The sequence below is a fragment of the Natator depressus genome, chromosome 11 (assembly GCF_965152275.1).
Source record: "Natator depressus isolate rNatDep1 chromosome 11, rNatDep2.hap1, whole genome shotgun sequence".
NCBI lineage: Eukaryota > Metazoa > Chordata > Testudines > Cheloniidae > Natator > Natator depressus.
Window position 1 is genome coordinate 59,921,136 of NC_134244.1, and position 12,510 is coordinate 59,933,645.

Genomic DNA, 12,510 nt, shown 5'->3' on the forward strand with positions numbered 1-12,510 from the left:
AAATGTAAATGTTTTTATATGTTTCAGTGTTGTGATACAATGTTTTTGAGCTTTTGTTCATCAGGCTCAGGTATTCAGAGCTCTGTAAAGTAACAGAATCTTTGTCATAATCTCTGTTCATTGGTCTCTCTGATGCTGCAGGGAGTTTACCAGGAGACTCAATCGCCACCAAAGTGGAATCCAGTCAAACTGGGGAGAACTTGCTTCCAGAGACAGCTCAGCTGTTGTCCTCGCTCTCTTCACTCCAGCCCAAGATATTTGCACAGCTTCAGGTAGTCAAGTTCTCTAACACCTTCACCAAGATGGCCAGAATTTCAACCTATGCTGTTCTGGGAATCCTGATGGAGAGGCTGAGGACTGTAAACTTCCTCTCCGCTAACTATCCCATACGCTCCCTACGTAAATTTTTGCTCTTCTTCTTAGCGAAAGCGCAGGATGCCTCAGGTGGCATGTGACCAGGATTCATCACCAAATGTGATCCACTAGTTGGATCATTAGCTTCCCTGGCCTGGGTACTGACAGGGATTGTAGCGTGAACACTGATCCGTGCCCCACAAATTTTTGCTAAGGGAAGCCAGATCTGAAGTAGCTGTCAGCCCCCTCTATGGCAACTTCCTTGCATTTTTACGCATTCTGGCTTTTACTTGGCGTGTAAGTGATCCTACTGCTATCCTGTGAGCACTGTTAAATCCAGGAATTGTCATACAGACGAGTTAGGATAGATGCAGTCAGTGAGCCAACCCCACAGCCATTTATTTCCCCTTCTCTCTCACTTCTAAAACTGTATTGAGAAACAAAAAGCAGCTCCCAACTCAGACCCAGCAACTGTAGGTTTCCTTCTCTACGAACCCCAGTCTTGTCCTACTTCAGACCCACTCTTCTGCTGGGAAAAAGCACTATTGGGGAACCCAGCCTTCATTCATAATCAGTTGCAAATTTTTGTTTGACACAGTTGCCTAAGGGCCCCAATTCAGAGCCCTGAGGGTTACAAACTCTTCACACTATGGTATTGATTGATGTAGAGCACTGTGATATTGACTTACTGTCTTCTGTTTCACAGGGATTACAGCTGCAGCCAACATTCACCTCTGTGGATGGAGCAACAGCCCTGATAGCAGTAAATAACCATTCTGCTCCCAACCCTGCAAGTCTCCTGGATTCCATAGGGAGTGTGATAACCAACCACTCTCTAGTACTCAGTCAAGGACACAACCTTCACACAGGTGCCAGTCTAACCCAGAGCAACAATGCTGCTTCCGCTATTGGAAATCTGCCTATATCAGATCAAAATCTGGTCACTATGGGCCAGCTGGTAACTGTTGGAGGTGTAGAGGATACAGGAAGCCTGGAGGGAGGGATCCATCAGTTTCTTTTGGGAGATGTCCAGACCATTCCAATACGGATTGTAGACAACCATCCAGCTCTTAGTAAGTTTTTTAATCTGCCTACGGTATTTAAATGCACAAATTGAGAATTAATTTTCTTAGCCATGTGTGTTCTGGGGTGCCATGGGGAATCTGTCATCACCAGGATACTCTTTCGAATACTGAATGAACAGATCCTACTTAGTTTCTAAAACAGCTAATTGAAATTTTTGAAAATGTTTTTGCTGAAAATGGCCTTTTTTGAAAACTTGTTTGTGTCAAAAACTGTTGAACTTTTAAAAATTTCAGTTTGTGGAATTTTTCATGACTTTTTACTCAAACTTTATCAATTTTTTTTCATTTACTGAAAACTGGTTTTTACTACATAAAACATTTTAGTTTACTAAAAACAGGTTTTTGTGGAAAATAAAATATTTTTGTTAACAAAAGCCCTGTATGTTTCGGTAAACTAACAGTTTCAACAAGAAAAGTTTGTTAGGAGAGCTGGGATTTTGTTGTTTTTTTTTAATGCATTTAAACTCTGCAAAACATAAGCAACTTGAAAATGTTGAGACTCTTCCCCCCTCCCCTCCGAGCTATTTTCTAAGACAGACTCAAACTGTCTTCTGGGAGGTCTCATTTTTCTTCCAGTTTCTCCTGGTGGAGTACAGGGCTGATCAGTTGCAACTTTTTTAATTATATACCAGTCATTTCTTGGAGTTTTAAACATTTTTCAGAAAATGCATTTAAAAAAAAATCACAATAAAGACAAACAAAAATGTTCTCCTCTCATAGAGTAGAGGGCCCCTGAAGGCCCTTATAATCAGGGCCTTGTATTCTGTGAACCTCTGCCATAGAATTTGGTACAGAACACATCTTCTTCTAACAAATTGTGCTCCAGAATCTAAGCTTTCATTTAAAAAATCCTAAAGTTTTGAGCCCTAATGGTTGTGAAATAAACGCTTCAGATGTGGACCACATGTAGACTGAAGCAATCTTGTCTTCCTGACTCTGCAGACAGCCAGAAATGATAACTGCAAATAGCCCCATTTTTCTCAGTGTCTGCGAATTCTGAAATGTGACTTCTGAGCAGTTTAGCAGAAATAACCAGCTAATAATGTGCTTATCCTACAATCCCAAATTGCCTTTCATATCTTTGCAAGTGCCCAAAGCCACAACTCTCTCCTAACCATCTGTCACCCCCCCCCCCCCCGCCCCAGCTTCCTCACTGACAACTTTTTAAGTCCACTTACGTTTTCTCGGTACTAAATTCTGCACTACTTTGAAAATTCAGAATGTAGGGAAAGCATTAAATATACTGAAATTAACAACAAAATTATGCAAGGGGGCATTTACTGATTGTATCATCTATTTCTAATTTAAGCCAACCAAAATCTTAATGTTTAAATGTATCTAAAATTGCCCTGGACTTTCCAGTCTTTTGCACTGGAATGTTGTTTTTGAAGCTATTCCAAATTCTTATAATTGACCTTCACTGTTGTCCTCAAAAAAATCTGTTTTTATTGTTGGTATAAGGATTCCAGAAAGGTCATCAAAAATGTCTCTTCTGTTCTCTAGTCCATCAGTCATTCTGTGTGGCCTTTCAAGCTAGATGGTGCTGTCACTCTAAACTACATAAAAGCAAAATATTGGTGAAAAGGTGTGTGAATTTTTAGAGAAATATTTTATACAAAACAGAAAAAGAACACAGGGGAGTAAAATTATAGAAACAAGACAATTTAACAACAAAATGTAGCTCTTTTATATTTTCCTGGAGGCCTCTCCACATCCCTTGAGAGTACCTCATTTTATTTGTGCTGAACACCCCCATCACTTCATAGTCATCATCCTTCTTGGCCTGGAAAGTGTGCGGGACTCCTTTCAGAACATAACAGTGCCACTCATTAATTGTCAGGAGGAGATGTTTCTAAACAACACCAGATACTTTGTCTTCTTAAGGGGCCAAGTAATCCTGTTGGAGAATCCTGGAGAGTAAAAAGCCAGGAAACAATCTAGAGCTAGATTCAGAATTTTCCCCAATTAGTCCAGTGTTATTGGGCAGGCCCAAACTGAGATAATTTACAGGAACAAATCAACTTTTTTGTGCTGGACTTTGTGGATTCTGAGATACTGGTCCCAGATGCACATTCAGGACAAGTCAGTTAAAATCATTCCTTACAATCCAGCTTCTCTCTCTTATCTGACTGGTAGTTAAATACTAGAGTAGCTTGGCTGATGAAAATATGTAACCTGTCCAGCATGATCATTTCTGTCCAGCATGGTCATTTGTTTGTACTGGGGATGAAGTTCTAAGCTATTATTTAAAACAACTTTTCTATTGTACTCTGTCTCTTTCATACCCACAATTGTTCATTGACAACCTCTTCCCAAAAAGTACTTGTTTTAAGATGACAAGTTTGTGTATTTAAGTGGACGGACCAAATTCAGTCTTGGTGTACTTGCATACAGCTCCCACGTCTTCAGTCTGATAGTACTTACATCATGGCTGAATTTGGCTCTGTATATTTATAAGAGACACCTAAGATTCATACCTGAAGAATGGACTCCTCATATTGTTAAAAAAAGGACTCCTTAGAGAAAGTAACTTTATACATTCCAGTCCATTTATTCTTTTTCGTGCATAAAACTATTTCAGATTTTTGTTCAGAAGTTTATTATTGCAACAAATTTAATTCTGCTTGCTTAATCTTTTAACACAGCAAGTGTTATGACTTTGTTAAACTACTGAAATACGATCTCTCAAATGCCCCATCATGTTCTAGCCTAAATCATCATGTTTTCCCAAGCTACAGTCATTTTTTGCTTCTAATTATATACAGTTCTTAAGAGCTAAGTGTTATCAATGGAGTTTTGACCTTAATGTTTTGTTTTGTGTTTTGCTTTTAAAGTTGAAGAAAATCCAGAGGGTACCATTTGTGTGGGCCAAGTTAAACAAGAACCCAGAGAACAAGCATTGTCTGTGGAGGCAGATAGAATCAGAGACTGCCAGAACTCTGCCACTATTTAAATCCATGAAGGCATTAAGGATTTGCAACTCAGAGGACTCTAAATGTCTTGGAAAAGAAGGCGGATATTCTCCAAACAATGCCATTCTTCAAAATGGCATTGTGACAGTCAATATAGGCACCATACACTAGTTCTGACAGACAGCTGCTTTGATTTACAGCTGATACGGTTCACTGCCAATTCCAGGTCATTCAGTTCCCATGTGGAACACCTCCTCCTTCTTCCCTTCCATACTATCCAGATGGTCTATTTTGCTCAGTATTTCAGTAGGTCTTCCAAAATGAAATCCCTGAGTTTTATAATATGAATCAGAATGCTACTGTCACTAATCTCTTTGAAACCCTCACCTATCCTGGTACTCCAAAGACAACGGAATCTGCCCTTAAATGCATCAACAATGGCAGTCATTTTGAGAGAAAAACAGTCTTTGGAAATCAAGATGCAGAACTTTAAAAGTGCCAAGGGCAATGGATGCATGAAAAATGTGGACTGCATCTGATAGGAATGTTAGTGATGGAAAGGTGAAATTGCCAGGTGAAAATAAAACTGGGTTATGGAACTGGAGTAGATGGAATGCAGAGTAGAAGAGGATTATGTTTTGATGCATTTAACATTCTGGCTTTATCATGGGGTTTACTTTCTCAACCTGCAGCCTTTATATTGAAAGGCAGCAGCCAGCTGGTCATAATGACTAAAAGCAACAGTTGCATCTCCTGTGGAAAGATTGGTGGTAGTGTTTTAGCTTACTTCCCTCTTTGTGCACTTATACTTTACATTCACGTAGGCATATGATTTAATATGCTGATGGTCATGGCATAGGTATTAGTGATACCATGATTAAAAACAATATTCCAAATCTGAGCCATCTGCTATGTTGAGATAAGCGGTAGAAAAACAAACAACATACAGAGGTGCTGTCTTTGTGGTGGTCAGAAAATAAATGGGTCTCAAGTTTTGCCTAAGACAGCTGTTAGGACTGAACAAGGATCTGTGGTGTTTCTCGTCAGTTACATTTCAGGAGCTAATTGAATTAATGCCAGAGGAATTTTTTTTTTTCTGCATCATCGTCAAAGTCAAGTCCATAACAAGCAGCAAGAACTGAGTTATATTTTATGTGCCAGGCAGAATTCGTAATGAATGACTCATACTTACAAATATTTTAAAATCAGTTTTAAGCAATAAAGGAAATAAAACTGATACAACATAACTAGCAAATTAAATAACAGTAGGTTTGCTTCAGATGTTGTTTATAGCAGCATTCAGAACCACTATAGGTTCAGTTCTACCAGCATATGCATTATTAACCCGTATTTCCAGGGATTGATAACTCAGCGATAACAATTCACTCTTGTTTATATGACTTGCAAGATCAGTTTGGCTATGGTTTTACTTACAGATTTGCAAAGGAAAAATTATTACAAGTATTATTTGTGCATATAAAGGATAAAAACGGTTCAGATCAATATTATTAATGTGCATTTAAAGCGTGCACAAACATCTTTAAATATTAGAAATCTGAAATAATCTTGAATTGCTTACTTTTGTGCACTTAAAGCTAAAGATCCTTGAAATCTCCCATTGTGTTTAGGATCTCCAAATATCTTTACATGCTGCATCAGTTAAGGTCTTACCTCTAAAAATCTTTACTCCAGTAAGTATTCCTAATACTGTTAATGCTGTTAAAATCTAATTTTTGTGGTTTAAATGGTTTTAAATTGGGACGTTCCTACAGGGACTGCTCTTTTTAAGTAAGAGCCAACATTACTTCATGTGGGCAGTTATAGAATCTCCAGTTGTGTGGGGTCTCATAGATTGCATTTGAACTCATTTCATTTGTGGTTTGCCTTATACATTTCTGTGTAGGTAAATTCAGTGATATGCTGTGCATTTTATATTTCCGTTGAAGTTGTGGCGTCTCATGTAGAATGGATGTTTGGTCCTGCTTCATTTATAGCCCTGGAGTCCACAGCATACAGGATTATCTTTTTCTTTAAAATTCTGTCAGCAGTATGTTAGCAGTTGATTCTTCCTCCCACTCAGCTACTGTTGAATATCATTTAGCTTTTCCTGCTACTCTTACAATTTCAGTTGGTACATTCCAAGATAAATCACCCTCCTCAGTATTCTGTGATATTGACATTGAAATCTTGATTCAGAACAGCAAATTAGTATTAAAAATTACCAGTGACAGGTTTAAAAGAATTCTAGATTCCTGATTCATGTAAAAATCGAAGGCAAAAATTTTGCAGTGATTAAAAACCCATCAATTGTTGCTTATTTCCCCAGTGACAATGTTGAGGAAGGACTATTCTTTTGCCAGTTACTATTTCTCCTAATATAACACATGATCTGATTATACACTAAGCAGGAGAAAATTCAAAGGATATAGACTTTACTCTTTGTGAATACAGGCTGCTAAAGGAAAAGCTCCTTTAGGCCATTTTGAATAGCAGACTAAGGAGTGACTTTTCCCAGTCTAGCTTGAATTGCACAGTTCCCTGAAAAGAATAGAACCAGAAGTTTTTTGTCAAGAGGGTGCAGATAGAGATAAATTTAAAGGGGTCAGTTATGGAGTGAAAGAAATTACATATAAATGTAAAAGTTTTAATCTCTGGTTTTTGCCGTCCCATTTCTCCTGTTTTTTATTTATAGAACATTGTAAAATAATTGATTTTATTTTAAATATTTCTGTGGCTGATACTCAAATTGTAGTTTCAAAATTAACTTCAAATTCTTTAAATTCTAATTCTTTTCCGTCTAAATGTATACTCTGGTTACGTCACTGTTGTTTTTGGAGGGAGCGTAGTCTTTCCTCTTACAAAGTTATGTTTATGCTACGTGTGTTATGTTTCACACAATCTGAAGTGATCTGGACACATAGGCCCACTTGTACTCAAATTGGTGTTTTGGTTTGCTAGGTTCCAACTGAAGGTTACAGATAAAAGGCCCGATTCTCCTCTCATGCACATGTATAAATTACATTGATTTCATTGTAGTTACATCAGTGTTAAACTAGTGTGAGTGAAAGAAGAATCGAGCACAGTGCTGTTCTGAGTATGTTGCATAGTCATTTAATTTGAGTTTACATGTAAAACAATTGGATATGAGCTCACAATAGGCATTAGAAACATTTCTAAAGTTAACTCTGGCGTCCTCAAAACACTTGTTTTACAAGCCTACTAATTCTGAGCTTCCACAGGGTTTTCAGTCAACTAATTCTTCACCAATCTTTCCTCCTTATGTCAGTTGCTCACGAAGAGTGATTGGTCTGCTTCATAAGAAGGGCTGTGTGCATGCAAAAACTGTTAGTTAAAATGCAGAAAAATCACCTAAAAGATATGGGTCCATGGTTCTCGTTCAAGGCTGGAAACCAGCAAGGCTTTTTCTTTTTGTGCTGTCAAGACACAAGCTTGATGGTGTGCTGAAGAACGTTTCCGTTTGTACAAAGTTTGAAGAGAGACAAATCTATATATATTGTAACTTAATGTATAGTGTTCCTTGTTGAAATGTAAACTTTTTTTTTTTTAAGAAACAGCCTGTATTGTGTGATGATTGTCTTGGTTGTATTTTTCCTACAGGTTGAGGTGGTGTTTGTGTTAATGCTGCTTATCTAAAATAATTGCTTTTGATACAGATATGTTAATATTGACTCCTGAAACTGTCCATAAATACCAAAACTTTGAAAATGCTAAACCTTATATAAAAAAACAAACAAACCCAAAAAACTAGAGTTAACTGGCCATTCTCAACATGACAAAAGTTTTGCTTGTTTAAAAGGAAAACTTCCATGGACACCTTTTCCCAAACAAAAAATCTATCGAATTGTGTGTTTCCTAATCAGAAACCCACACATGCTTATGGTGTATGTTTCCCCACTGCAATATGCAAAGGTTGAAAGTGCCTAAATCCAGGTAAGTATCCATTTATTATTTTACAGCAACACAGGTGTACATATTGATATGTGCACTGCCCTGTTGGCCTTGAAGTCTAAAGTTAGCTTTAAGACATACTAGCCTAGTTTGCCGCCTACATTGAGATTTTCCCCCCTTCCTCATGGTTCCTTCAGGGAACACAGTTTGTCACCAAACAGGCCACGGAGGCCAACTCCAAGTCTCTGGGATCGATAGGCGGCCAAAGTCGTCTGTGCATAAGACTTTTGCCTCTTCAGTCTGCTCCTGGTGGTTCACTGTGTTCCTGGCAGTGTGGCTTCATTGGAGCTGTGCTACCAAGGACAAACCCTGGCTGCAGCTGGCTTTCAGGGTAGGATTGAGAGGGGTCAGCAGGGAAAACTGTACAGCCTCATACTGTATTTTCCTGGATTGTGGTGGTGGGGTTTTTGGTGGGCGAGGGGGGGGGGACAGCAAAGCTGAGTCCCAAAGGAAGGAATGTTTGGGCTGCTTGAGCAGGGGTCAGGAAAGTGCAACCTATGGGAAATGGTAGGAGACACCACAGGGAGGAGCATGAAAGCTCCTGCAGAGAGGTATAGGTGTAGGGTGGTGTTCATGAGGAGAAAGGTGTTTGAGGGCTGGGGTCCCTGCAGAGGAAGGAGCTGGGCTTGGGGTGTTCCATCTGGTGGTGGAGGAGCCTCCATATGGAGGAAGGTGCTGAGTTTCCCGCAGTAGGGTATTGATGTGGGCTGCATTGGGGTGTTTCCATGGGGTTCCTCAGTTCTGTAGCTGGATTCTGAACCTGTCACAAAGGCCTGACGTGGCTGCGGAATCTCTGGCTGTAGCAGGCAAAGGCTACTCTGTGGAGCCACAACCATGTACAAGATAAGACAGTCTTCACTTCCCACAGACCTGAAGCTCTGTTCCTGTTTCGGTCAGTACCAGGGACAAGTAAACTCCTGGCCGTAGGCTGATAGGCACCCCCATCCTGTAGCAGGGGAGAGAAAATCCCTGCTCAAAGCCTCTGACCCAGAAGAGAGGCTTCTCCCCTCAGGTTTACCAGGAAGCCATGCCTTGTTTCCTAGGCCTAATATCTCCTACTAGCCTATCACTCCCCTCCTACAGCCTCAGCTTTCCCTATCCCAAATGCACACAATCTCCACCCAAGCCCTGGAGGCCTCTGTTCCTTCAGCTTGTCCCCTTACCAGTGCCAAGCCCACCGGTCACAGGTCCACCTACCCCAGTTCCCAGTCTGCTGCTGTTGGAATCTCCTGTCCACTGAGAGGAGTTGGTGGGTGCCCCTCTTGCCAGATCCTGGTAGAGTTGCCTCTGTGTGTCAATTTTTCTGTTCATTTTCTTTCTTGGTGTTTTCTTTCTCTCTCTCATTTTTTCCTCCTTCCTTTATGGTTGGTGGTTCTTTTGCTCAACTTGTGGTTCTTTCCCCCGTCTCAGGGATTCCCACTCCCCAGCAAGGACCAGCACAGGTGCAGGGGGAATGGCAGGCAGCTAATTTGCATGGAGCTACTTGGTTTTACTCACAGCAACAAAGCACCTTTTGTAGTTGGGGGGAGGTAGGGAGGGCAGCAGTGTGGATCTGCGTCCGATTCGGGCAGCTCTCTTCACTCTCTGCTTCTTTCTTCCACCCCATGCTGAGAATAAATTAAACTGATGTTCCTCCCAGTGGTCTGGATTGAGAAACTGCCCTGTCCCCTTATCTTTCATACCGTGCCAGCTCTTCACTACACTTTGGGTGATAGCTGCCTGCCTACTTCCCCATCTACTGATAAACTATGGCGCACTCCTCCCCTTATATAAGTAGAATTTTTTTGTTATTTTTTAATTTTTTTATTTTTTGAGTTTCACTGAAGAAAACCATGAAAGAGGCTGAAGTCTCTTCAGGAATTATCAGACGGAACGTGCTCTTCAAATCCCTCACTCCAACAGGCAATCTGTTCATTTCTCTATCATGTAGTGATGGAACCTGACTGTCTTTCATAGGCTCTTTGCTAAGGAAACTTCATTTGCCCAGTCTAGACAAAGTTTTCGGAGCCCAGAATAAACTGCAACAAATATCCCATCAGAAATAATTATCTTCTTACAGCAGCACATGTTGAGATCTGATTAGTGAGTGTTAAAGGCACTGTTTAAAACAAGCTGCTTTATTATTTATTTGTAGGTAGTAAGCTGGATACAACTAACCAGGAAAGAAGAATGAAGGTATGATCTTTTCCCCTGCAGAAACCTCAATGTCTGTCGGCTTTTTTTCTGTCAATATAAACTGTTACTCCTGCTACTTTGAGTAAAATAGCTGACTTAGCCTCCAGCTGCTTTCTCAGGCAGTATATTCACTTAAAATAAATCAATGGAGATGTGTTTGTTTTCCAAGGGGCCCTGACAGGGATGAACACAAACAGTAATGTTAACTATCAAGAAAGATTAGCAGACGTTTAACATTTAGGGCTACATCTTCATCTGCAGCAATGCAAAGGGGACTGAAAGCTGCCTTAAGGGAACAGCTGAGGGGTTCCCCCTGTAGTGGGAACTCTCGGCAAGCATAGGGGCTGGCCGAGTTAGGAACACACTGGATCAGATCAGTGGTCCAGCTAATTTGGCATACTACCACCAACAGTGGTCTATACCAGATGCTTCAGAGGAAAGTGCAAGAATCCTTTAATAGGCATGTCCGGGTTCCCTCCCTACTCTGAACTCTAGGGTACAGATGTGGGGACCCGCATGAAAGACCCCCTAAGCTTATTTCTACCAGCTTAGGGTAAAACTTCCCCAAGGCACAAACTCTTTGCCCTTGGAGGGTACGCTGCCACCACCAAGTGATTTAACAAAGAATCAGGGAAAGGACCATTTGGAGTTCCTATTCCCCCCAAATATCCCCCCAAGCCCTTACACCCCCTTTCCTGGAGAGGTTTGAGAATAATATCGTAACCAATTGGTTACAAAGTGATCACAGACCCAAACCCCTGGGTCTTAGGACCATAGAGAAATCAGTCTGGCTCTTAAAAGAAACAGAACATTATTAGAAAAAAGGTAAAAGAAGCACCTCTGTAAAATTAGAAGGGAAGCTAATCTCACAGGGCAATCAGATTTAAAACACAGAGGATTTCCCTCTGGGCAAAAACTTTAAAGTTACAAAAGAAAACCAGGAATATACCTTCCTCTCAGCACAGAGAAAATCACAAGCCAAAACAAAAGTAAACTAACGCATTTCCTTGCTACTATTTACTAATTCTAATGGAGTTGGATTGCTTGCTTTCTTGATCTCTCTCCGGCAAGCACACAGAACAGACAGACCCGAACAGAACAAGAAAAGCCTTCCTCTCCCTCCCCCCCAGATTTGAAAGTATCTTGTTCCCTTATTGGTCCTTTTGGTCAGGTACCAGCCAGGTTACCTGAGCTTCTTACCCCTTTACAGGTAAAAGGATTTTGTGCCTCTGGCCAGGAGGGATTTTATAGTACTGTATAAGGAAGGTTGTTACCCTTCCCTTTATATTTATGACAAGGCAATTATGGGATAACCTGCCCCCCAGGGAAGGTTTCTTCCTAACCCCCCAATAGCAAAAAGAAAGTTTAAGCCCTGAAGCAGGGGGGATGATATCCCTCCCAAGTTGAGAGTTTTGGTTCTATTTAAAGAGAAGCCGCTGATCCAATACCTTCCCCATCCTGAGCCCTCACTATCTTTGCATCTAGGAACCATTGCTGCTTTTAGTTTAACCTTTTATATTAAAAACTAACTAGATGTTTGGGTTTATGGTATAGGTTGCCCAGCTTTCCAATCCAATTACATTTAGTGCAGTGTAGAGACACAGATGATAGATTTATTTGTTGTGAAGGCCAAGACTATAACAGGGTTCAAAAAAGAACTAGGTAAGTTCATGGAGGTTAGGTCCATCAATGGCTATTAGCCAGGATAGTGTCCCTAGCCTCTGTTTGCCAGAAGCTGGGAATGAGCGACAGGGGATGAACCACTTGATAATTACCTGTTCTGTTCATTCCTTCTGAAGCACCTGGCACTGGCCACTGTCGGAAGACAGGATACTGGGCTAGATGGACCTTTGGTCTGACCCAGTATGGTCGTTCTAACGTTCTTATTTGTGTTTTGGGAAGCCAGTAGTCAAGGTCTATTTTTTTAATGGGTTGGCATTCATTAAACTGTTTACAATTCAGATTACTTAGCCATGTTTGTTATATTTCAAATGTCCTCCATACAGTGTCTTCAG

The 12,510-nt window shown here is 40.5% G+C and overlaps 1 protein-coding gene across 4 annotated transcripts in view; it reads left to right on the plus strand.

The window, feature by feature from the left end:
• CARF (calcium responsive transcription factor) overlaps positions 1–8,067 on the plus strand; it is a 52,381-nt gene extending 44,314 nt beyond the window's left edge. For 2 of the 4 annotated variants that reach the window (XM_074967955.1, XM_074967956.1), the window contains exons 13-15: positions 142–272; positions 1,061–1,427; positions 4,274–8,066. In XM_074967955.1, the coding sequence (XP_074824056.1) occupies positions 142–272; positions 1,061–1,427; positions 4,274–4,392 (617 nt within the window). In that variant the 3' untranslated portion in view covers positions 4,393–8,066. Of the gene's footprint in view, positions 1–141; positions 273–1,060; positions 1,428–4,273 lie in introns of all 4 variants that reach the window. The other 2 variants (XM_074967957.1, XM_074967958.1) reach the window with 2 other exon arrangements.
• Positions 8,068–12,510: the final 4,443 nt, after the last annotated feature.